At 32.8% G+C, this 26071-nt stretch overlaps 1 protein-coding gene across 3 annotated transcripts in view; it reads left to right on the forward strand.

Moving 5' to 3' along the window:
• The window catches only part of DGKB (diacylglycerol kinase beta), a 780654-nt gene that overhangs the window by 276976 nt on the left and 477607 nt on the right, over positions 1 to 26071 (forward strand). For 2 of the 3 annotated variants that reach the window (XM_017889062.1, XM_017889063.1), the window contains exons 13-14: positions 13308 to 13343; positions 22103 to 22219. In XM_017889062.1, the coding sequence (XP_017744551.1) occupies positions 13308 to 13343; positions 22103 to 22219 (153 nt within the window). The remainder of the gene's footprint in view (positions 1 to 13307; positions 13344 to 22102; positions 22220 to 26071) is intronic. The other variant, XM_017889064.1, reaches the window with a different exon arrangement.

Raw genomic sequence — 26071 nt, forward strand, 5'->3', positions numbered from 1 at the left:
GATAAAAGTGAGATGAATGCCATACATAAAGTTTTATTGCACCAAACAGAAGAAAATGTCAATAGCAATTGTTTTAGATGGTCAAGAATACTAAAGAAAACGTTTGCTTTATAATGCACTGACTTGAAAGAAACAAAAGAATTAAGAAAGAGCATAGAAAAAAATAATGTCTTAGCATATCTGTATTAAAATAAGGCAAAAATCAACACAGGACAACTAAATAAGTAATCTGGAGAAGAGGATGAAGAAAATCTCCTTTTACTACTGTGGAGAATGGCAACAAAGTGAAAAGAGATCATGTTATCCCTAAGCAAAACAGACAGATAAACGAACGAAAAACTAAAAAAACTAAATTGTTCTCTTAAGTGTAAAGAAAATTAAACTGAATGAAAAAGAACCTACGTCACTTCAAATTAATGTATCTACTTGGTGCAATTTGCATGCAATTTTTTGGCTGGACAAAATGGTTTCTAATTTTGCCTGGAAGAATAAATGTACATAAACATTATAAAGTCTTAAAATGGAAGAGTAATAAGATAATGCTTATTCTAATGAAAAATCTTAAAAATATGTTTGTTAAATTTGCAATGATCAAAATAATATGGCTCTAAAAATTGTAAAGATGTGATAGAAAGTCTAAAGACATATTGAACTATATGTAATTATGTAGTCTGTAATAAAAGTCATAAATGAAATCTGGTGGAACATCAACAGTGTCAGGATTATTGTATAACCACATGAAAATAGAGTAAGGTAAATTCTACATTACATCTATTACAAAAAAAAAAATCAAATGTGAATTAAAGATTTAATTTTCACCTAGGCATGGCCTTTTCTTTTTTTTTTTTTTCCCAAAACAAGAAAGATAAAATGTTGACTGCCTTGAGCAATGAAAATTTATTTTAAAGAAAATGCTAAATCCCAAAACTTACAAATCAAGTTAAAGATAAGGATCATAGCAACAACAATAACAATAGCAACAACAAATCTTTGTATTGTATAATGCCATCGCTATATTGTAAAACAAATCACTGTATTGTAAAAAGTAATGAAGAAATATAAATTAACACAATGAGATTTAATTTTTCTATCCATTTTGGCAAATATTTTAAAAATTGATAATACCCAGTGTTGGCAAGAATGTGCAAAACTTGTTATTCTCAGTAAACATGAGTGAAACTAAATTGCTACAAACTATAGCATAAAAGCTCCCAAATATGTGAACTATGTTGATATAATATATCTTCTACTCTCACCTTTCAAAGAAATTTGGGGTTGCACAAGGCATATATCTAGATCCAATGGCATTACACTGGAAACTAATGCTTTGTATCATTTGTATCTTTTAATTTTTAAATTTTGAATGCAGTCAAAACCAGACATTCTTAACCACCACTAGACATTGAAAGATAAATTTCCCCTTGCAAGGGTAACCTGTAGTTCTAATGATTCCTACTGAAACAGTGGTGATCAGAAATTATTTATGTACATGGCTTCTTTTGTTTACTATTAAATATAGCTTGCTTATTCTCAACTTTTACTTGAAACCTGATGAAGAATTAAGTCACATATAACTTTTGGTCAACACATCAATTTTGTAAATAATACCACAATCTCTGTCTCCTTCCTGTCTTTGTTCCCTAGTTCAACCCGTGTTCCCCTTTATGTGGAATAAGGATAGTTATCTTGAGCTTTCCATGACCACACCTTGCTGTCCAGTCTAGTTGATAAAAATCTATCATTGAAATTCTGTTGCTAATACTCTAAAGAGCTTCGGCTTATTCAGCCTTATTTGCCCAAGGAAACCCAAACCCTGAAAGGTTACAGCTCTGTACCTAGTGATCTATTCTTCATTACATTACTCTCATGTTATCTTGACCACAAATATTTTCAAATTACTTCCCTTGATTATCATTTCTTCAACATCCTTGAGTCACCCAATGCATATATTCTTCAGATTTCTTTCACTCTAGTATTCTCTGCCTTAATTCTCCTGGAATTCCACGTTTTTCTCCCTTCATGGCATTTGTCACAAATCTTTAATAAAATATCAATTTCCTAATTCACAATAGGAAAAACCCAGACAAGGTATAATCCAGCACACTTACGTAAGTTAGTACTAAACAGGGTCATGATTTGAGTCCAGTAGTTCAATATTGTTTTTACTGTTAGTGTGTTGTAGAACTCATTCCAGTGAAAGGGCTGCTCGTCCTTCTCCTGTGCAATTCTATTTCCTGTATTTGCATGCTGGCTCTTGTCTGGTTCTTCGCATAACCATAAGTATGTTTGTGCAGGTGTGTAGATACACCCACTGTGTCACATTCCTCTCTTCCTTCTCAGCCCACATTAATGTAACTTCTGACTGTAACAGAGATATGAACTTGTTCTTGCTATCCTTACTAAATCAAATTGCACTCTTTTAGGTGGGTTTCCAAGGAGTAGAGCATTAAGCCAAGATTTGGCTTTGTGTGATTTATGGAGGGAGAAAAAGTTCTTTAGATAAAACAAACCAACGAACAAACAAACAAAACCTTTAATGAAGGGAGGGAGGCAGAAAAAGGAAGAGGCAAGCTCTAAGCAAGAAAGTTGATCATAGTGACAGTTTAGCCTTGTCCTGTACCTTTAGGGCCTTGGAGCAAAAATCCTGTCATAGGATCGTTTCCAACTTAAGGCAAGAAGGCTGGCCTTTTCTCACCTATATAAATCAGTCATTCTCTAGGGCCTCCTAGCACAGCCTATTTCTGTGGATAAAGGTTAATTCTTAGGGACGGCTGCAAGCTTTCGTAAGTTAACATTCATAACAACTGGTGATAATTGCTCTGGTAAGGTAGCATAGGATCTGCTTTGAGCTACCAACAGCATCTACTGGAAGCCCTTTCCAAGTATAATCTTTTTTGAATGCTCTGCAGTGCTTGACACTGAGATGCTTACCTTTCATAGCCTCTAACACTCATCCAGCACATTTCCACTAGGTTTTCTTTTACCTTTTAAGCCACACTTTGTCAATGTTGCTAAATCCCTAGTCTTCCTTTCATTCCTTAATATGTATAAAACTTCAATTTTTTGTTCAATTCTCATCTTATTACACCCACAATTTATAAATTATATTATCCAATTCCAGAGCTAGAGCTACCACGTTTTAATGTGTCTGAGCCCACTCTCCCCACATGCATCTAGATCGAAATGCTCACTTCATGTTTTTTAATTTAATTTGATTTAATTAATAAATTTATTTATTTATTTTTGAGACAGAGTTTCACTCTTGTTGCCCAGGCTGCAGTGCAATGGTGTGATCTCGGCTCATTGCAACCTCCACCTCCTGGGTTCAAGCGATTTTCCTGGGTCAGCCTCCTGGGTAGGCATGATTACAGGAGCAAGCCACCACGCTGGGATAATTTTTGTATTTTTTTAGTAGAGTTGAGTTTCACCATGTTGGCCAGGCTGGTCTCAAACTCCTGACCTCAGATGATCTGCCCACCTTGGCCTCCCAAAGTGCTAGGATTACAGGCATGAGCCACTGCACCAGGCCCTACTTCATGTTTTAAATCTTCGCTCGGATATCCCACAGAAACTTAAAAGCCAACATAGCAGGAATTGAACTTGAAAAGTTTCTTGTGAAACTGTCCCTCATGCTCATTGACTAGCACCCCCATTATTCTTATCACTCCAAGCAAAAGGGTTTATCTTTGTGTCTCTAGTGCCTGATTTGATTTGGACATGGACTAGATGCTTGACAAATATTTGCTGAGTGAATGAATAACATTCAGTCAGCTTTTGAAAATTCCCATCACTTATCACTCTTTTCCTTGAGTCAAGAAAAAATATATATCAGACAGTAACATATATATTAAGTAAAAATTAAAACAAATATATAACAAGGCGGCTTAGTTTTAAAAAGTCATTGATAACTCATAATTAAATCATTTTGTTACAAGCTAATAAAATTGAGTTTAAAGTGTGTGATGATGAGGAAATGTTAGTGGATACCAAATTAGCATTGTATTTAGTTTCCGGAATGGCTCTTGCAGGATTTTATAGTTACTACTAAATTTCGAAAAGCTTGAGATTGTTAGGTGTTGTAGTTATAGAAAATATCCAATAGATGGTACTGTAAAATGCCTCACATGTAAAATGAGGAGTTACAGCAGGTAGAGAATATAAAGGGAACATCTTCAGAATTCTGAGGAGAATTGAGATGTTTTTCTCTGGATATTAAATTGTGTTTAAAAATCTGATTTTAAATATAATTTAAGCAATATAGTTTTCCATGTAAAATATAATAAATATTCATTCTTCTTTGTGTTCAGAAAATGAAAATTGATGTTTTTTATAAAACGGAGCTTCAAAAATATTCACATTCTCTTGTTTAGAAATTGTGGCTTTTTGGTTGTAATTTCTCTTAGTTAATGTGGCATTTTAGTGAATGTTACTCCAGTAGAATATTTTCAGCAAGCAGCTATAACTACATGTATTTATTACTGAAATTCTAAACAAAATTTAAGTTAACAGTAAAGCAAACCTTTTTGAGACAATCTTCATTTGCTTAGCAGGGTGGAACCATTATTTGTCTCACTTGTGGTCTCCACCAAGACCAGTTTAGTGTCTGAATAGACTGGTATACCAGAATGTGATTACAACATGCATACATATATTTATGAATATATGTGTATATATGTATATAAAACATATTTTTGAATGTTGCAATCACAAGTATATACATGTGTACACACATATGTGTATATATATACACATATATAAATATATAATCTTATAGAGTTAAACATTCTTGTAAAAAAGAGTAATAATTTCAAACTGGTTGGAGTTTGCTCCTAAAGAGCATTTAAAAAGTATAAATTTGTAGATAGCCTAGTTTATCTTAATACTTACGCAGAATTTCCATTACGAAGTGGTGCATGTCTACTTATAAAAGTGAATGCCAAATTTTTATTACCAGAACTATGTTTTATAAAACCTATTTCTGGATCTAAAAATTTCTGAGGAATATATAATAACACTGAAAGCTTGAAAATATGTATATATCTTACTTTATTACGTGTAGCTCTGAAATTTTTGTGTTAACAGTTCATGACATTGTTTCTGACTAATGCTGAGTATTCCTTTGTACAAGGGTTACTTATTTATTTAACAAAGCTTAATTAAATATAACTATATGCCTGGAGAAATAAAGATGAATAGTTCTTAGGTAGAATGTTACTGTTTGAATAAGCAGCTTCTTGTAGGCTGTGTATCGTGTGTCCCTCAGCTTCTTTGAGCATCTACTATTTTTAAATATGTTTTTTATAATCAGAATGTGTGGTATGATGTATTATTTATTATTTTAAAAAGAAGATATTCTGAGCTGTATTTGAATGTGCTGCTTAAAGAAAATATGCTACTGTAATAACTTGAGCTAGCTTAAGGAATTCAGGTTATTTTATAAAAATACAAAAATAATTATAGTTTTCACAAATCTGGGCTTTTCCAGTTGTTGTCTCCTAAGCCATATTGGGACAAATATTTTCAGATTTGTAATATAAGGCTGTAGGTTAAACCAATAATTGTTTAGATAGTTTGAGTTAAAATGATTTTTGCCCACCAGATAGATTCTATCTGATGATAACATCTTTATGGAATAATGGGGCTCTTAGATTCCTACCCACTTCTTAAAGATTTTATAGTTATCATATCTTATACTCCTTTAAAAAATGATGACATGCACTGATTTATGTACTCAGATTTCCTAGTACACTGGATGTATATAACATTACATAGCAAAGTTTCTATTTCAGCTAAATGGATTTAAATATAAACTGTGCATGCAGATCTCAAGTGATACTCTCTTAATAGATGTCAGATACTCTTTATTGCTACCCTCTTTTATTTCAGTAACATTTTAATTAATTCACACTGATTGAATAAATGTACATTGAGACTTGTTTCCTAATGAGGGCGCATTTAGAGGAAAGGTTCTGCATCATTCTGATATCCTGTGGGTAATTATATTCTAATTATATGGTCGGGGAAAAAGAGTCTATAACTCAGAACTGATATTGTTCGTTGGACCCAATTAATTACATGCACATAATGAAAGTTCATGATAAGGTTGACTGGCAGTCAGTGTAAAATTTTAACTCAATTGAATCTTAGCCTAACGTGAGTACAGAATTGGACTTTAACCTGGTTAGAAAATACTTTGGCATGAGATCAATGGATATTTAAAGGAGCAAAAGACAAGAGCAAATTCCATTATAACCTCTTTGTTTTTTAATTCAAGATCTTTTCCAAGGAGGGTAAAAAGGAGATCTAGGCTTTAATTCTAAATATTATTATCAATGTACTTTCATTACCTATAGTACTATTTTTGTTTTCTGGAAAGCAGCAATACACTAACTATACAATGATAAATTTCTAGAACTGGCTCATGTTTTTATAAGGAGATAAAATAGGTATAATAGGAAATATAAATTAATTTTATGAACATGAAATTTATATGTATCAGTCTATTATACTGAGTTCTTTGAAGGGGGTGATTTTTTTCAAGTTACCAACATCCCTCAGACCCCTGTCCCAAACATAAACAAACATAATCACATATACATACACACACTCATAAATAGGTTTCTATTAATGAATTATATGTAAATTAAGAGTTCTGAAGAATAATCTGAAAAAATAAATAGTCTATAGGATGTGCATGTTTCATTTTGAAATGTGTTTTGAAGGTGGTTGCTCTAAATATCAATTCCCATCTTTCTGCTCCTCGATTTCATTGTTTTCTTTGCTCAGTCTTTGGAAAGAACAGTTTCCATAATTGAAGAAAACATCAGAGAGAGAATTTTGTTCTTTCTTTCTTTTAAGAGCTTCCTCTGTCTCCATTTTTCTCCATTGCTTTCTCTCTTTCATCTGTCTCTACCCTCCTCCACCATTTCTACTGTATAAAACAAATAGATGTTTTATTTTAAAATTCTGTTGGTTCTCATCCACTTATTAGCAACAGCAAAAAAAGGTTCAGATGAAGAAAGTGTAACCCATCATTTCTTGCTGAGTTCTTAAGCAGGCAGTGAAAACCAAGGGAATAATTTTGGTTCTAATGTTAATAAAACAGTTAACCATCTATTGAGAACTTAAATGTGTCAGACATCATCCTTTTAATCCTACAGGTAGGTATAGTTATGATGCCTAGTGAACATTTGAGGAATGTGAAGTTTAGGGAGATTAAGAAAATTACCTAAAACTACTCAATTTGCAAGTGGCAGAAGCAATAGTTGCTTTACTCAATACCCCATGTTCTAAAGCTGTTTTTATGTTCATGCTGCAGTCCCCAACAATTAATAATGCTTGAAATAAATTCAAGGAGCCTAGACCAGCCTTTCAGAAAAGGAATGGAAAGAAAACAACAGATTAGAGAAACTAGAGAAAATAGACATGAAGAGTAAAAGAGTAGAATATACCAGAAAGTGGGGTAAAAGAATGAGTAGTCATTGTAAAATTATTTTACAAGTGTGTAAATATTCAAATATTCTTATGGTCACGACTTAAATTAAAGAACACCTTTTTAATGATGTTTACTTCTAATGAGTTTATGAGGCCTAGCTAAGTAGAGGGTGTTACTCATTTCTAGTGACGTCTTTTGCTAGCTAATCAACTAGGCAAGCCAAAAATGCTAAAATTTGTTTTAGTTGTTCTTGCTGATTGCTTTTGTATTTAGAAATCCATGTTTGAGATGATTTGGATATCTCTATAAAGATAAATTCTTTACATTTTTATTGAAAACATTTGATATCTTTTAAGTTTTTAAACATCCATTGCACTAGGTACCCATTGCACTAGTTTTACCTTTCCTGAAATTTCAGTTGCATGTCCTTGCCAGACACACACCTAAACACATATTGAGGGAGAGAGGATGGATGGTGCCTCACACTCCCTTCTTATCAATAGCCTCCAGGCAAAACTCTACAAATACAAATAGACATAAACACTCATATTTACTAAGTAAGTATGGAATATTTTGTGAGCAATTACAGTTGAAGGGTAGTGAAATAAACACAGTTAAAATATATTTTACCATTAAATTTCTGTTAATGCAAACTTTATTTTTTTTTATTATACTTTAAGTTCTAGGGTACATGTGCATAACATGCAGGTTTGTTACGTATGTATACATGTTCCATGTTGGTGTGCTGCACCCATTAACTCGTCATTTACATTAGGTATATCTCCTAATGCTATCCCTCCCTGCTCCCCCATCCCCACAATAGGCCCCGGTGTGTGATGTTCCCCTTCCTGTGTCCAAGTGATCTCATTGTTCAGTTCCCATCTATGAGTGAGAACATGCAGTGTTTGGTTTTCTGTTCTTGTGATAGTTTGCTGAGAATGGTGGTTTCCAGCTGCATCAATATCCCTACAAAGTACATGAACTCATCTTTTATTATGGCTGCATAGTATTCCATGGTGTATATGTGCCACATTTGCTTAATCCAGTCTGTTGCTGATGGACATTTGGGTTGATTCCAAGTCTTTGCTATTGTGAATAGTGCCACAATAAACATACATGTGCATGTGTCTTTATAGCAACGTGATTTATAAGTTGAGTCAGGTGAGAAGTAGTCAAGGGACTCTAGATAAGATTACAATATGTGTAGCTTTTAAAATGTTTTATTTTTATAGTTGCATCTTAATTATACATATCAGAGTTTTTATGAAAAAGAGAAATGATTTATGATTCTTTTCATTGTCTTGCTTGCATTATGACTGAAATAATCTTGTACTAAACATTTTAATAAAAACAATAGTATTGAAATCATTTTTATCTCATCTCCTTTTTAAAACTTACATTGTGTTCATATGTATGAGAGTACACAATTAAGGACCTCAAGAATTATAACGTTTAAACAAATTATATGAAACTGAAATATAAAAATAAAATTCATGGAAGCCAAAAATGTATATAATGTTTATATCCTAGAGATAATACATTTTATTATCTTGTGTGGGAGAACAACTTTACCTGTTCAGCTAAGACAAAGTGTCATTTTATGAAGATAACTTTTCTTTACCTTACCCTAGTCTTTGTCTCTGTCTCTTCTTTTTTGATGTCAGAGATATCCAATTGTATATGAAGGAAAAACAGCTATTTAATATAGTTTTATTTGGAACACTTCACTGCATTTGAAGTTATTGTGTTAAATTAATTCATACTATTATTCAAACCAGTTTTTCAGGCAAAACAACAAGTTTGTGTGTGTGTATCACTTTGTAGATATAGTGATTTCTAAATATTTTTCATTCTTCATCAATATTTTAAAATAATTTTATTCCCAAATCACTTAAAAAATGAAGGCATGGCTAAAAATAGTAATTTTTAAAAAGTCTCTTCTTGCAGCTACTGTTATTTGAATAAATAGAGCCTGGGTTAGGGAAGCAATATTCTGTCACTAACTTTATTTTCCTGGGTTAGGCATCTAAGCTCTCTGATTTTNTCACATTCCTCTGTAGTCACACTTCACATTGGATTAAATAAAACATACAGTTTCTGTATTAATTCTGATTAAAATATATTACATTTAGAATCATGCACTCATGATAATTTTCAGAAAACTAAAACATTTACTCTGTTCATCTTTGATCTTTAAAAATTAAGTACAGGAGAGTAAAAAAGGAAGTAATATGATAGCTAAATTTATTTTCTAATAGGTTTCTACTTTTCTTTTAGATCTAAGTACCATGGTTTGCTAATTGTAACAGAAATAAACTACCAATGGGTGTGTACATTTAATATATAACTCTTTGTCTACACATTTTGATTGTAAATTAGCTTAGATATATGTTGGTTTTGTCACTCTTATTCTTGGAGTAAATTTGTAGTGTTGCTCTCAGAAGGCTGAGTGTTGCATAAGAAAATTCATAGGGCTAGTGGCTTTCTCTCTTACATATTTAAAACTTCTAGCTCCAGCTGGGTCATCAGTGTTGGTTGATCATTCTACTCATCCTTAGCAAACTGCTTTTTTATTTTCAGAAAAGAAGTGACAAACCTCTGTTTCATTACCTTTTTCGTTGTACCACCTCTCTGCCAACCTCACTTGTTCTCTATCAGTAGATATCTCATATCCCTGCTGCTCTGAGAAAGAGGAAGACTGCAGGTATGTTATCCATAAATTACTAATTAATAGCAAAGTGGTAGCTAGGTTTCAATTTCATACCACAATGTCTTTTCTTTTTCTTTTTTGGATAACTTTAAATGGGATGTGTATTATCCAGCATGGCATAGTCTGCCTTTGCAACGTCAGACCTGTCTTACCTATTTGTATTATCTTCTTGGCCCCTGTGGGTTTCTGGATTTGAGACCCAAAAGGAACACATTTGGAAAAGTGCAATGCCTGTCAATAAGGGCTTCTACTCTAACTGAAATATTGCTTTTTCAAAAGCCCTTGTTTTTCATTTATCTTTAACAGTTCCCTCTCTCTCTCTCTGCTCCTCTTTCCCAGCAGCCTAGAAACTTACCTCTATTTTTTCACTTTAAATGAGAACTCTGTTTCTATGAAAAAGTGCTCCTTATTTCTCTTCCGCCCACTCCCACGACTTCTCTCCCAACCTTCTAGCAACTTCATAGTTTTCACTGAGATAATGTACATATTTTTATTTCATTGTAGAAACATCTTTTACACACTTTTAAGCATTAAAGGATATAATGAAGAAGTAGAAAGAATTTTTTCTCTCAAATTTGATTACAAAATATTCACTAACAATACAAAAATCCAAAGTATTTCCCACATATAGTCAATAATTGCTATTATGTTGCCATAAATTCTTTTTTTTTTTTTTTTTTTTTTTTTTTTTTTTTTTGAGATGAGTGCTGGCTCTGTCGCTCCAGGGCTGGAGTGGCAGGCGGCCGGATCTCAGCTCACGTGGCGAGGCTCCAGCCTCGCGGGTTCATTGGCATTCTCCTGCCTGCAGCCTCCTGAGTAGCTGGGAGCTTGGACAGGCGACCCGCCACGGCGCGGCTGGGCTAGTTTTTTGTAATTTTTTTAGTAGGACGAGTTTCACCATTTCAGGATGGTCTCGATCTCCCAACCTCGTGATCCGCCCGTCTCGGCCTCCTAAAGTGCCAGGATTACAGGCTCGAGCCACCGCGCCCGGCCCATGAATTCTTTATATATACTACTCTCTATATGCATATATGTGTATGTATATATATATAAAGCTGAAGCTTTTGAAAGTAAGCTGCACATAGTGTAACACCACATCCGTAAATATTTCAGCAAGTACCTTCTAAGACTAAGGACAGTTTTCTACCTAATGACATTATTATATTCTCATCTAAGAAAATTAACAATGATTCCATAATATCAGTCATTATCTTGTCCATATTCAAATGTCTACAGTTATCCCAAAAATGCCTTCTGTTGATTTTATTTGTTTACTTTTTGGGCGTGGTAAAAGTGGAAGTGGACCGGGATCTATTTGAAGCTCCTGCATTGCATTTGGTTGCTATTGTGAAGCATTTAGACAGCCATAATCTTTTCACTTGGCTTTCCAGGCTGCTGTCAGCAAATGTATGCTTAGTAAGCATACACTCTTCTAAGGTAAAAGGCATCTCTGACTCATGTTCTGGAGGCTGCTTGAAGTCTCTTATTTTGGTTGCTTGTGACTCTCTGAGAGTTTCCTGGGTCCATGGCACAGAATAGGATAAGGATCCACAGGATTACATTCCTGATCTGAATGAGAAGAAGAACAAACTTGTATATATTATGATAAAGATGGAAGGACTATATCCATGTTTTGCAATGTTCATTCAGACCTTAAGCTTCAACCTGAAGCTAAGAAAGAATGACAATAAGGTTGGCAAATATCTTTGTATTGACTCAGAGAGAAGCTAGCACAAATATTCATTGTCCCTGGTGTTATGTAGACTGATTTGGACTCAGAAGTCAAGAATATTACTGAAATCAGGAAGTTTTCGGTAAAGGCTCTACCAAACCTATTGTCAATTCATCTTCAAACAGCAGTAATTATTAGATTCTCCTGTAGAATGGCATAGTTGACCAGAGCTCATACTCTTCCACTTCATGGCTTCTTTTGACTAGATCTGCAGCTACAGTACTTTCTACTTATATTACGGAAATATCTTCCAAATAGAGCTGGATTCCTGAACACCTTAATTTTTTGTGGGGCTGTGCTAGACCTCTTCTTCTTCTGTGTGACTTCTGAGTGCACTGAATTCTTTTAGTCCATCTCTATTCTGTGCAGCTGTGAGGGTGTCAGGTTTTACCTATCTCAGGTTCAGCTTTTTTTTTTTTTTTTTTGGTTCTTGCTGCCTTTCTAAAATTATCCTGGGTAAGGGAGTATAATAATACCTGGAGGCTCAGATTTTTCATACCCATCTTGGTAATCTAGCATTGCCCAGACCCTCCCTCAGATAGCTCGTATCTAGGGAAGAAAAGGGAATATTCTGACTACCTCCTTCTTTTCAGGGACACACAAATATCTAAGAACTCCTGGCTTCCCATCCAACTTTTCTTCTCCTGCTCCAGTATGGGGAATCTTTATCTAGTATTGTGTGTGTGATTTGTCAACTATTTATCCAAATTTGTATTTTATGTTCTCCTTTCCATAGAATGCAGGCTTCTGAGGTGATCTTTTATCGTTTCTTGAAAAAAAAAAAAAAAACCTTTCTAATGTGAACTACAGAGTGGATAGTGGTGGTAGATAATGGAAAATACAGTCGTGAAGACTAATGTCAGTGTATTTAATCCCATCTTAAAAAAATTACTCTCCAGTAAAAATCTTGTCACTTATTTATTATTTAATTATACTTTTTATTCTTTTACTGATATTAATGGAATATGTTTTCTTATTTCCAGAGTATCATGAAACAAAATGAACATCATAAACTATGTCTATGTTGAAAAGACACAGTACTTTTAGGAAAGAATGAGAGTTGGATTTCAAAATGAAAAGTGGGATGGGTAAAGGGGCAAGTTAAAAACATTAGTGGAAATTGTTTATTAAAGATAATGGAACTTGGAGCTAAAGCTGGCCAAAGATGTTGATCAGCATGCTTTGGGTAGATGAAGTTGTGTTTTGGATAAATAATTTCACAACCTAACCCACTCTGTGTTAGATAATTTCTTATTAAATGAAAAGATATTTAATTATTTAATTCAAGGAAGCAGTAAAATTATACCAAGGAAATGTATTTTTAATTTACTCATTTATTTCACAGGAGTATAATGATATGAGAAACTTCATTGATACTTTGTTTTGAGTTTGACTCTTTTTCAGCTTTCATATGAACTTCTCTTTTTCAGCAGACTCTGCCCACTTCAGGAGTTTCTGTTCCTGAGGTGCGTAAGCAAAAACAGGTTTTCACACTTACAATTATAGGTCATTATACATCTTGTATAGCTATAAAGAACATTTTGTGCTGGCTCAGTGACATTCGAATACCAGCTTTTATTTTTTTCATATTCTGCTAATTGGAAGTGGTGGTTTTCATATTTTCGGTGATGGGATAGCCTTGAAGAATTTTCAATCTATATTTGTGATAAGTGTTAAGAAAACAAGAAGTTATGTGACCCAGACTTCACAGAGAAAAATAAAGGTTACTCTACAAAGAGTTTTACTAGCACAGAAAATAATACCATTCCCATTTTTTCACATTAAAATGTAGATACATTGCAAGAAATCCAAAACAATTTATTCTTTGACCCATCAAAATGTAAGTTTCAATGGCAGTATGTTGAAAGACTCTTGCTTACTTTGAAGTGCCCATCACTTTCAAATGAATACAATTACATTAATCACCTAGTCCATGCCATTGTATAGAAAGACATCAGAATAAAATATAGTCACAGAATAAATGACTTTTAATTTGAAAATAAATGTAAGCATTGCCACAACAATTATTTTCAGTAACATTTTTGCTTTACCTTTGCATTGATGATGCAAAGCCTCCACATTGTTCTGTGACAATATCCTATTCAATTGTTATTATCTCTATAGGAAATGCCCAAATGGTCTTGTTTTCCTTAAAATTTTAATTTAAATCTGCTTATTTTAGAAAGTGTTACTTATATGAATGCTACATAAGATGATGAATTTATTTAGAGGATAACATGCTTGCACAAAAGGGTAATAACTGCTCTTTTCTCCCCACCAAAAATGGCTTTTTAATCAGTGTAGACTCCTTCGTTAAATTTAAAAAAAAAGTTCTCATGTTTAACCAGAGACATACTGAAAAATACTTGGAGATAACACTTAAATATAATGTTTCTAATTTAAGAAAATGTTAAGCTGATTTTATATTCTTTGAGTTGATGACATTATTATCACGATTATTATTATAAAATAGAGATGCTAAATTACACACTTAAGTGACAAAAGTATTAGGACAGTTTATTATTTCATTGGGTTAAGTGTGAGAGAATTAATTTTGCATCTCAGGCTCTTGAGTTTGTTTCTGCCCCTGTTATCAGCCCCATCAAGTGAATATAGCCATTGCATTTGAGATGTAAATTTTTTCTTTAGATCTGTTAATCTCCAAAGCATCTCTATGTATTCAATTCTATAATTTGTGTCATATAGATTGAGTAAATAGATCCAAATTTTTGTTTTTATATATTTTTTCATTTTTTAGGATAAAAGTATTTTGATATGAAGTTTTAAAAGTCTTCCTATACTTATTTTTTTTTCTGGCACTATATATTGGTTTACATTAACTTAAACTTTCCAGTATCCCTCAAAGTCATTATATAAGTTTTCAACTTTGTTGTTCCAAAATTTCCTTAAGCCCTTGCATGGATATATGCATGGCTGAGTGTGTGAATACACATATATACACACAGAGAGACAAGAAACCTTATGTTCTACCATCAGGAACAGTTGCTTCTTGGTTAACGGAAAATGTGGTTAAAGTATATGTGGGAGAACATATAGAAAGATATATACATACATTAAATGTTTAACTTAAAATATGTAAATTTATATTCATTGGCTATATTTTTGAAGATTAAAGGCTTTTCTATGAGTACAGATCTTCTAATTGGAAATGGTATCTTGCCTTTCTTGCATATATCACAAGCTTATTATCTATAATAGTTTCAGTTCTTTTAAAGTATAACAAAAACTCAAGAACATCTGTGAAGTAATTTGAGTGTAAAAATACTTACTATTTTTATTATTAATACCTAAAGCTTGCACAGTTGTTCTCTCTAAACTTAATTTGACCACTCCTCATATACAACACACACACATGCCACACAGGCGCACACACACGCACACACACACACACACACACGCAACTTGTGTTATTTTGTTTTTCTAAAGCTTGCAGATTATTTTTTATAAAGACAACTCTTTCATTTTGTATTCAAAATTCAGTGATGTGAGTAATGATTAAATTACACAATTACAATTACAAGATAAGTTTTACTTAGAACTGGCATAAACAGATTGAGGGCTAATAAGTCACTATGTTGAGCATTTAGCTTAGGTGGTACAAAGAGACAATGAGTGTGAGCATAAAAGAGCTGCCTCCTGGTACTTACTTTCAGTTTGCTGTGGACGACAGTCAGTATGGTTTACAGAGGTATTGGAGAGTGAGGAACATTGAAGTTGGTTACAAAGTCTGCTTTTTTTTTTTTTTTTTGAGACAGAGTGTCACTCTGTCACCCAGGCTGGAGTACAGTGGCATGATCTCAGCCCACTGCAGCCTCTGCCTCCTGGGTTCAAGCGATTCTCCTGCCTCAGCCACTGGAGTAGCTGTGGTTACAGGTGCATGCCACTAGATCCAGCTAATTTTTTGTATTTTTAGTAGAGACGAGGTTTCACCATGTTGGCCAGGCTGGTCTTGAACTCCTCACCTTGTGATCTGCCCGCCTCAGCCTCCCAAAGTGCTGAGATCACAGGTGTGAGCCACCGCGCCCAGTCCAAAGTCTTCTTTTGTATATAAAGTATATACATACATATATGTGTATGTATACTATATATATACACACATACACACACACACACACACACACAAACATTATTTTATGATGGTGCTGCAATATACTATCACATAGCCAAAATTAAATTATTTTGGCATACACCCTCTTATTCCTAAATTTCATTCCCTTCAATAAGAATTTCCTTAACAGAAATCTTGTAAGTGGTTTATACCCAGGATAATATCCTAGGAGAAAAATATGAACTTCATGTGTAATGTATGAAAACTTGGACTTATGGATCAAGTCACCAAGTGTACCTTCAAGTTGAGGAAGCAACTAACATCCCCAGGTACTTTAAGACCAGTTGTCATTTTGTCTGCTTTGTTGCTCCCCATCTCTCCCAAAGACACCACCCAGATCACCACAGCAATTATTCTCAGCTATGGTGACTTAGTGGGCAAATAAAGTACAGGATGTTAAATGAAACACTTCTTTACAACACTTACCTTCTACTACCATGACCAAGCAGTTTACCTGTGATTAACTTAATAATAAAATATGTAAAAATCTTTATCTGTACTTCAAAATCATTGCCATTTACTGAGTGCCTGTTTTATGTCAGTACTTTTATCTAAATTTTCTTACTTTTTTCTAACATAAACTTTCCAATTTGTAGTTTAAATAAATGGTAACATAGCAATGGTAAATAACTTGCCCCAGCTGACACAGAAATAAAAGACAAACCTGCATTTTGGCGTCTAAGCTCATACTTTTGCCTTTACAAAAGTTGTTTTGCTTTTTTTAAAAGTACCTATTTAAGTTTAAAAGACATAAAATCTTTAGACCTTATATTGTTTATTATATTTATGTTTAAAACTTTATAATTAAAAAAAATCAAGACTGTTTTTTCTAGTCAGCAAATAGTTTTGCTGCAATTTTTAAAGAGTACTAATAGATTTAGAGCCTTCATCATTTTTGGAATGAATTTGTTTCCTTCAGCCACTAAAATGTTCAAATCTCACATTAAGTCCATATTGGTTAAAGGTGCAGCTATACAGTTTGTTAGTAAGTTCGTATCTCAGACCGAACCTTTGCAAGTCCCACTGAATGTGGTAACATTTCTGCATCAGAGAGATCTTAACTGCTGTGAATCTTTGTGATACCTTGGGTTAAAACTCTAGGGTTTCAGGAAAATTAGTGTGGCCTAGCTCCAGTGGCAGAAAGGACTAAGTCTCCATCCAGGCAAGTTGTGCAGTAGTAGCAGCTAAAGTAAGTTCTACGATTCAAGTGATGGCTGCTGTTGGCAGGAAAGCACTCGCCTTTGTAGCTTTGTACCAGTGGAGGTGCTTTGCTGCTGCCAGTTTCTCATGCTGAGATTGGACAAAAAGAAGAAAACCCTGTTCTTGAGGTAATCATCACTTGCTGCTTGCAGTTTGCCAGCGATCAATAACAGCAGGCTTAAGTATTGTGGTAAACAATCCTTTTGTGAAAGCAGTTTTCACCAATGTACAAATACTCTACCTCTGAGAATCAGCATGATGTAGACAAAGATTTTTTTTTTTAGAGCACATATTTAAAGTGAGGTCTTTTATTTTATTTATTTCATCTTTCTATTTTCTGTGAATGGTCTTTTTGGCTTTTCTTCTCTGTTTATTATGGTGATTATTCTTTTGGAATTCTAATACAATATAATCCCCAGTTAAGATCTGTTGTGCTGCTTGTCTAGTCTACGAATCACAAAACACTGAATTCTATATTTAAAATGTCTACATAGCAAACACAAATGGCTGATATTTGAAAATGCTCAAATATCAATAACTGTATTTTATATTTTGTAGTTATATGTTCTATATTCTTTCATGACTTTTTTTTTTTTTTTTTTTGTTAGAGTAGCTCTTTTCAGTGTTTGAATAATTTCTATTGATTAAAGAAACAATTTTCCAACTCTTTGTGTATCTAGGATGATTTATCTGGCAGAAGGAAATTTGCCTTAATTACAAAATGTAATTTATTTTGTGGTTTAGAGCCCCAAAACATAAAGAAAGAAACTGAAGGTTAAATGGCAAACACTGTCCCCTGTTATCAGAGAGCAATTTTTATCCTGAATGATTGTGCAAACTAAGATTGGTGAGCTCTTTCTGAAACTTTTCAGTAAGTTCAACATTGGTAATTAACTCTCATAAATATCATAATAGAGGTCTTGCTGCCAGTCAGGGTCAATTTACCTCCCAAAAAAGCTAGTGAAACCTGATGGAGAGGAAATTTTTCAAGGATGCAATTGCCTCCCCTTCCTGTGCCTCATATAAAAAGGAGAGACAATTTTCTCAATGCAAACAGAAGAACAATTAAATAGTGATGAGGCTCTCCTGTTTTTAAGATTTTAGCCTGGATTAATTCCACAAATTCCACACATTTGCATTTTTCCCCCAAATAATTCACTTGGTTTTCTTGATGCGTGTGTCTGTGTTTGTGTTTAAATGAATGCTCACCATTTTAGTATTAGCTAGATACTATAATAAAATACACAGACAGATGGATACACTGAGAATTTTAAAAATTAACTTGTTATATGCCTCTGTCTCATAATTCTGGATATCATAAATGAAATCTCATGAGTTGAAAACTCTAGGGTTTTAAAATTTGTTTTTATTTATATATTTATTTTTTGAGACAGAGTCTCACTCTGTCACTCAGGATGGAGTTCAGTGGCACAATCTTGGCTCACTGCAACCTCCACCCCTAAACTCAAGTGATCCTCCCACTTCAGCCTCCAGAGTAACGGGCCACAGGTGTCCACCATCATGCCTGACTATGTTTTTGCATTTTAGCAGAGACAGGGTCTCACCATGTTGCCTAGGCTGGTCTTGAACTCCTGAGCTCAAGCGATCTGCCTGCTTCAGCCTCCCAAAGTGCTGGGATTACAGGCGTGGGCCACCACACCCGCCTGTTTGTATTATTTCTGATTGCTTATGCTAAAGCAATTGTTTAGTCTCCTGCCCAGCTTACTTAGGGGGCTGACAACTTGGAGGGACATGATGCCATTTAGTCAACTGCTATCTCTGCCAGTTGGAGGTTCTTATAACACAAGAATTGCCCTAGATATATGTGTGGCTAAGAGTAAAGTAATATTAAGAGATGGTTTCGTAGCTCTTTAAAAACATATACTTGCATGTCTTAAATTTCCATTAAAACATAAATACATAATATGGTACAAATTTCCAGTTCCATTGTAACTAATCAAATTGAATTTTATTTAATTCTTCAAATGTACGCATTTTATAAATTGAAGGCCAAACAACAATTGTTGGATAATTTGGAAGAATAACTGTATTAAGGTATATCTTTCACATTGCAGATTTTTACAAAATATTGATTCCACGTTTTATATATGTGCATGCAAGAATGCTGGAGTAAATTATTTCCACACTCACCAATAGCATTAAGTTTTTGAACGGCTAACACAAGCTATGCGTTTTCAAATATAAGCATTGAACTTTTCAATTTTAAATATGTTCCTAATGTAACCACTGATTTTTTTTTCATACATACACACATTTGGAAATACAAAAACAATGTTGATGAGCACCCAAATAGGCAACCACAACTATTTTACATCACTCATAGTAACTTTTATATTGAATACATACTTTAATGTAGGGACAATATTACAGACTATACATTTTCTATTAAACCTTACACAACTCTGAAAAATAGGTATCACTATCTCTATTTTGCCAAAGCGTAGACTCTCTAAGTTACATAATACTTAAGTAGTAGAGATGAGATTCAACTCAGGCATTGTGATTCCAAACCTCATCTAATAATTCACTCCTCTTATACATTATGCCATTAACTGTCTATGAATGCAATTATAATGTGCAAACTTAAAAAGAAGGAACTTTCTTTTAAAATCAATATTTTGCCAGAAATTATGCTTATATGAAAGCATATCATTTTCCAAACAACTTGAATTTCAGGAATCCTATTATGGCATCCATTTGCAGCCACACACAAAATATATTCAGTGTTTTTGCACCATGGAATTGCAAGGTAAATGGACTATACAGATTAGCATTTATTTTAGTCAGAGACAATTTCTGATCCATCTAGCCCTAATATATTTAAAAACAGCTTTACTTTCAAAGCTACTTAAAAATGTCTTTCTAGGAAAAAATTCAATGCTTGATAGCAGATAAAGATGATTATACTTTAAATATGTATTGTTCTTGGGCGATGATCACTCTAAATACCCTTACTTGATCACTATATATCATATATATGTAAAACATTTCTCAGTTACCCCATACATTTGCACAAATAAAAACCGATCTTTCTAAACTGCAGAAATTGAAATGATACTCTAACAAGCAAATATAGGAACTAGGAAATATATATAGCTGAGTAAGTGATAGGAAATGTATGGCACTAAAGCACTTAAGCACCCATGGCACACATTGCTGATCAATTAGAACAATTTTTCACATCAAGCCTATGTCCCCAAGAATCCTTCTCAATAGTATGCTTCAAGAACTTAGAAAACTTTTTTAAAAAGTTTTCCTTTATTTCTTCATTCATTTATCCTGACTTTTTTTAGTCACTGATTTAGAATCTGATATAGACCAGTGAAACAAAGAAAGTTCTTTTACTTATGGAACTTTGATTAAGATGAAAGAATGCAGGCAATTAAACAAATCAAATACATAACACTTTAGGTTGTAATAACTGATGTTTTAAAAGGCGGCTGAAAGGACTAGAGAAACTTCTCTGACATTTTACCACATCATGAAGTGAGGACCAAGGTCAAGAAATGTGCAGTGGCAAGTTTTCTAACACACTGAAGAATGTCTGCAAAATCTCTCAATTTAAAGCATGATTGTTATGATCAAGGAACAGTGAGGAGGCCAGTGCAGCTGGAGTGTAGTAAAAAAAGGGATGAGTTTGACTTTTGTGTAGAGAACTGAGTGTAGGAAGACAAAAATGGAAGTAGAATGATTCATTAGGTGATAGTTACAATAATCCAAGCAAAAAAAAGATAACGGCTGTTTAAACCACATAATGAGGCAGGTGGTGAGTAGTCATCCAGTTTGAGATTTATTTTCAAGAGACAGAATACGCAGGACATTTTTAAACTAATCTTAGAGATTTTACAATTACGTGTTTTAGGCCCTCATGTGGACATATAGAAACAGTGTCTGCATATAGAAATTAAGGCTCAGATAGAAATCAGAACAAGGATTATACATTTAGAAATATTCATAAAAATGAAAGCTGTGGGGATGAATGAAGTTACCTAGGGAGTAAGAGTAGATAGAGAAGATGAGAGGTCCAAGGAAGAGGCCGAGTCTTACAGGTTGCAAAGCTGGAGAAGCAATGTGCAAAAGAGACTATGAGGGCGAAGTTTTGAAGGAAGAACCCTCAGAGAAAGAAGCGTCCTGGAAGCCACGTGAGGCAAGTTTTCAAAGAGTAAGAAGAGATCAGTTCTGTCAGATGCAGCTGAAAGATTTGAGAAGATGAAGACTGACCTTTAGATGTGAAACTGAGATGGACATTGGTGATTTTAATAAATGATAGTTTGTTGGAGTAATGGTGATACAAGTTGGTTGGGTTGTGTTAAGAGAGAGTGAAAAGAGAGGAAATAGAAACAGAGAGCAGGCAATTCCTAAAAGAAATTTTTTTACTATGAGGAACAAAGTAATTAGATGAGATGGAATGTCAGTTTTAAGATATATGCTATTTTTGATATAAATAGTAGCTTAAAATCCATCATGCAATTAAAATAATTTTCAATATTGCACATATTTATAAGCTTTTCTTAGTAGTCAATACCACATTCTTTAAATTATAATCCTATACTCGTTATCTGTATCATTGCATATGAAAATAATCAACTTTAGTAATCCTTAATAACTTTTGATAAAGAGTCACAATTGGGCACATAGGGATAATACAATATGGTATTCTTTCTCATTATTTCTTTAAATGGTGGTTCGATCATGAAGCTATCATATATATTGAGCCAGCTGAAAACAACAGCTTCCACATTATTCACTAGGAACTTCAAATTAGAAAGTTGAGCCTGGGTTTGTACCCATGAAACTCTTCTATTAGTAAAACGACTTACTTTTTTTTATGTTATTTTCATAATTTTATTTTATCAAAGATTTTCTTTTTTACAGGAAAGACAATCAACAGTGAAAAAGGAAAAGAGTGGTTCCCAGCAGCCAAACAAAGTGATCGACAAGAATAAAATGCAAAGAGCCAACTCTGTTACTGTAGATGGACAAGGCCTGCAGGTATGATTTTTTAAATCAAAATTTTAGTAGGTTTCATATTTGATACTTCTAGGCTCTCAAAGGGGCATATGTTCAGCTATCAACACATTTGTTTAATCTGCATATTAGCTTAGTAGACTCTTTCAGAAAGATCTTTATTAATTTATCAAGATGTCAGTCTTATGGTTGATTGACAGAGTAACATTCTGGTTAAATTAATCATTTATGAGTTTATCTCCATTTAAACTCAAATTGCCAAGTGATCTTTTGAAAGATTTGCAAATTATTGCTAAATATACACATTTATTAAATGCATATGTGTTATCTATTTACAGGTATACTTTATATCTCTCTATATATTTATATTTAGTGTGGGTATGATTTGAAGAGTCACTTTGATAGCAAAAACGTCTTTAGGAAAGAAGAAAATGAACTCTGAATACATATTTTCTAAATAAATAATTTTTAATAATAAAGAATTTATTGTAATATATTTCCAGCTTTCAAAATTTTAAGGCAAAATTTAAACCCCAAATATATTTCTAGGTTAAATAAACACAGGTAGTCATTTTTTAATACTATTATATAAAAACCTATAAGTTATCTTTATGGTCTCTAGCATCAAGAATGACATTTTAAGACATTGCATGGGGTGAATGTATAACATTTACTTACCTCTGTTTTTTACCTGTATTTCTTACTTCAGCAGGAAAATGGTCAATAAATTTCACTTAATTTATGACATTGTGGATTTAAGTATGTTTTTCTACTTATGTTTTTGCATTCCAATTGCCTATACTTCAAGTTTCACATTCTCTGGGAATATTTACCAACAATTTAACATACAGACATTATGTTACACACTTGCACTCATNCTAAATAAATAATTTTTAATAATAAAGAATTTATTGTAATATATTTCCAGCTTTCAAAATTTTAAGGCAAAATTTAAACCCCAAATATATTTCTAGGTTAAATAAACACAGGTAGTCATTTTTTAATACTATTATATAAAACCTATAAGTTATCTTTATGGTCTCTAGCATCAAGAATGACATTTTAAGACATTGCATGGGGTGAATGTATAACATTTACTTACCTCTGTTTTTTACCTGTATTTCTTACTTCAGCAGGAAAATGGTCAATAAATTTCACTTAATTTATGACATTGTGGATTTAAGTATGTTTTCTACTTATGTTTTGCATTCCAATTGCCTATACTTCAAGTTTCACATTCTCTGGGAATATTTACCAACAATTTAACATACAGACATTATGTTACACACTTGCACTCATTATATTTGATTTTCTATCTTTTTTTATTTCTTACTTTATTTCTGATACTATAGATTATGTCTTTTGTATTTTTCAATATGCACAGTTCAGGGCACGTAGTAGATGCCTAAATGCTTGCTTCTTTATCGTCTTGAATGTATCATTAAAATTTAATAATAATTTATTAAATATTGATAACTAAGTTACTGTTTGTTTTTTATCTAAAAATCTATTGTGAATAGAAAAGTTTTCATAAATTATTTAACTCAAATATAAAAGGAGGGAATTCTGAATAATAAAATTATATATTAGAGAACAGAAAATGTAATTATAAAAAAGTAAATCAAGATGTACATTTTGGAACTCATATCCATATTTTAGAAATTTCATAGAAGCTGTCAAATATAAAATCTATCCACAATTTTTTAGCCAAAATTCATTAATTAAATGATCCTATAAAATTTTTATTGAAAAAAATCAACATTTTAATTCAATATGTGGATGGCTAATATTGATAAGTTTAAATTTTCAGCTACTCTGGATTCCTGGGATGAAATTAATGAAAGGGAAGCCTAATTCTGAAATCTAATTGTGTTTCATATGACTAGGCACATACTTCTCATCACAGATGGGAAGCATATATCATTTGTTAAATAGGATAGCTTAAGCATTATAATGGTATTTTATACATATTAACTACTTTAATTCTCTTAATAAGCATATGAGATCAATACCATTATTATTATTATTTTCAAAATCATGTTGATGCTCAGAAGTAAGATACATTCCAAAAGGACACAGTCAGTGGTAAAACCAAGGTTTGAATGAAGACCATCTGACTAGAGTTTATGTGTTTCATTCCCAACGTACCCTGTTTCTTGGCTTAAAAATTTTTAACATGTATGTAACTGCTAAACTTCTGGCCGTCTTGTTCTTCTATGTACTTTTATATTGCTGCAGGCTTTGAGATAAAATTTATGTATGCAACAGAATTTTAACTCCTCTAATCTCAGTTTTCCAACATTTTCATAATCATATCTCAATTTTCCCAGACATCAAAACCAAAATTAAATAGTACATGCAGTATTTTAAAGGTTTTAAACCTACATAGTAATATGTTTCATTTTATTTGCTATTTTAAAATGATCTGAAATATTTGACCTTATTACAACTAAATTAGTCACATTAAAAATCTTAGATGATTAACATTCTTCGTGGATGTGTTTCATCTCTCTAGCCAGATAATAACTTTTTATAACTTTCTTTGGCATACAAAAGTGTCAGCTAAAATTGTGAGTGGGACAAGTATAGAAGTCAGCCCTATCAAAACATCAGTAAGAAAATACCATATGTGTAGTAATAATTTTTTGAATTAAAAAAAGTTGGTATAGAATCATGTGCAAAAGTCTGTTGTACCTCAGCAGAAAGGACCAAAATAGAATACACATATATAGCCACATAGTTTTGGAGAAAAAATAAATAAAAGAATAGAGTTCTGGGTAGCTATTATATGCAAAATGAAAAAAAAAATAGTAATTTTGTGTTGTATTTATCAATTTTAAATACCAAAAGGCTTGTTCATTATCAAGAAAGGTAAAAAGATCTACCATAAAATTAATTTTTTCCATGAGCTTTAAAAAATATGTATCATTAAAAAGCATTGAGTTGCAGCCCGGTTTGCATATAACTCAGTGACAGAAGAGATCTACACTGCTTAAAGAAGACTATTAATCATAGTTAAGCACATTCATCTTATTTCTTTCCAGCTAACCAGCATAATGATCAGGATTATTATTTCTAATTAGAGGAAGTAATAGATCATGTATAACCTTAGGATGAGTCTCATTAATTAACCCAAGTCCTAGGGGACTTCAAATAGAGGTAGTTAGGCACTCTGTCTTTGTCATCACTCACACCATAGGTTTACACTTAATACATATGACCAAATGTAATTGAAACTATGACTTCTTAACATGCAAGAGATATAAAATTACAGATGGCTCTCCCACATGTGAACAAATAAGGAGAAAAACAGAACAATTGTTTAAACTCTATTTACGTTGAAGTTACCTTGATCTTAAATATTCTTTGAGAAACATTTCAAAATAAAAGGGTTATTAAGAACTAACGAATCTAGTTTGTAACACTATTAGCGCAAGAAAGAAAGGAGGACCCTTATACTTAAATATCAAAAACTGAACTAGTGTCTTTCCTCACAAAACTACCTCTTTCTTTTATCTTCCTTATTTGTAATATTTTATTATTTTAATCACCAAGACGATAAACCATACACCCATGCACTAAATGTAACTGGTATAGTACATATGTATATTAAATTAATTATCTCTATATAATTAATTCACTTCCTTTGATGTATGTGTGTGTACGTGTGTGTGTGTATGTCCTTTGCTCATTTTAGCATTCTCAACCCTGTTGACTTTTTCATAAATAGCCCTTCATTGACATTCTAATTCTCTATCTAAATCCGGAATTATTACTCTACAGTTTTGAACATTATAGCAAACTTTAAACTGAGTATCTCCATATATATACAATGGTAGATAATAAATGATGTAAAAATAGAGCTGAGTAAGATAA

Source organism: Rhinopithecus bieti, unplaced genomic scaffold, assembly GCF_001698545.2.
Source record: "Rhinopithecus bieti isolate Rb0 unplaced genomic scaffold, ASM169854v2 scaffold_16834, whole genome shotgun sequence".
Classification (NCBI taxonomy): Eukaryota; Metazoa; Chordata; class Mammalia; order Primates; family Cercopithecidae; genus Rhinopithecus; species Rhinopithecus bieti.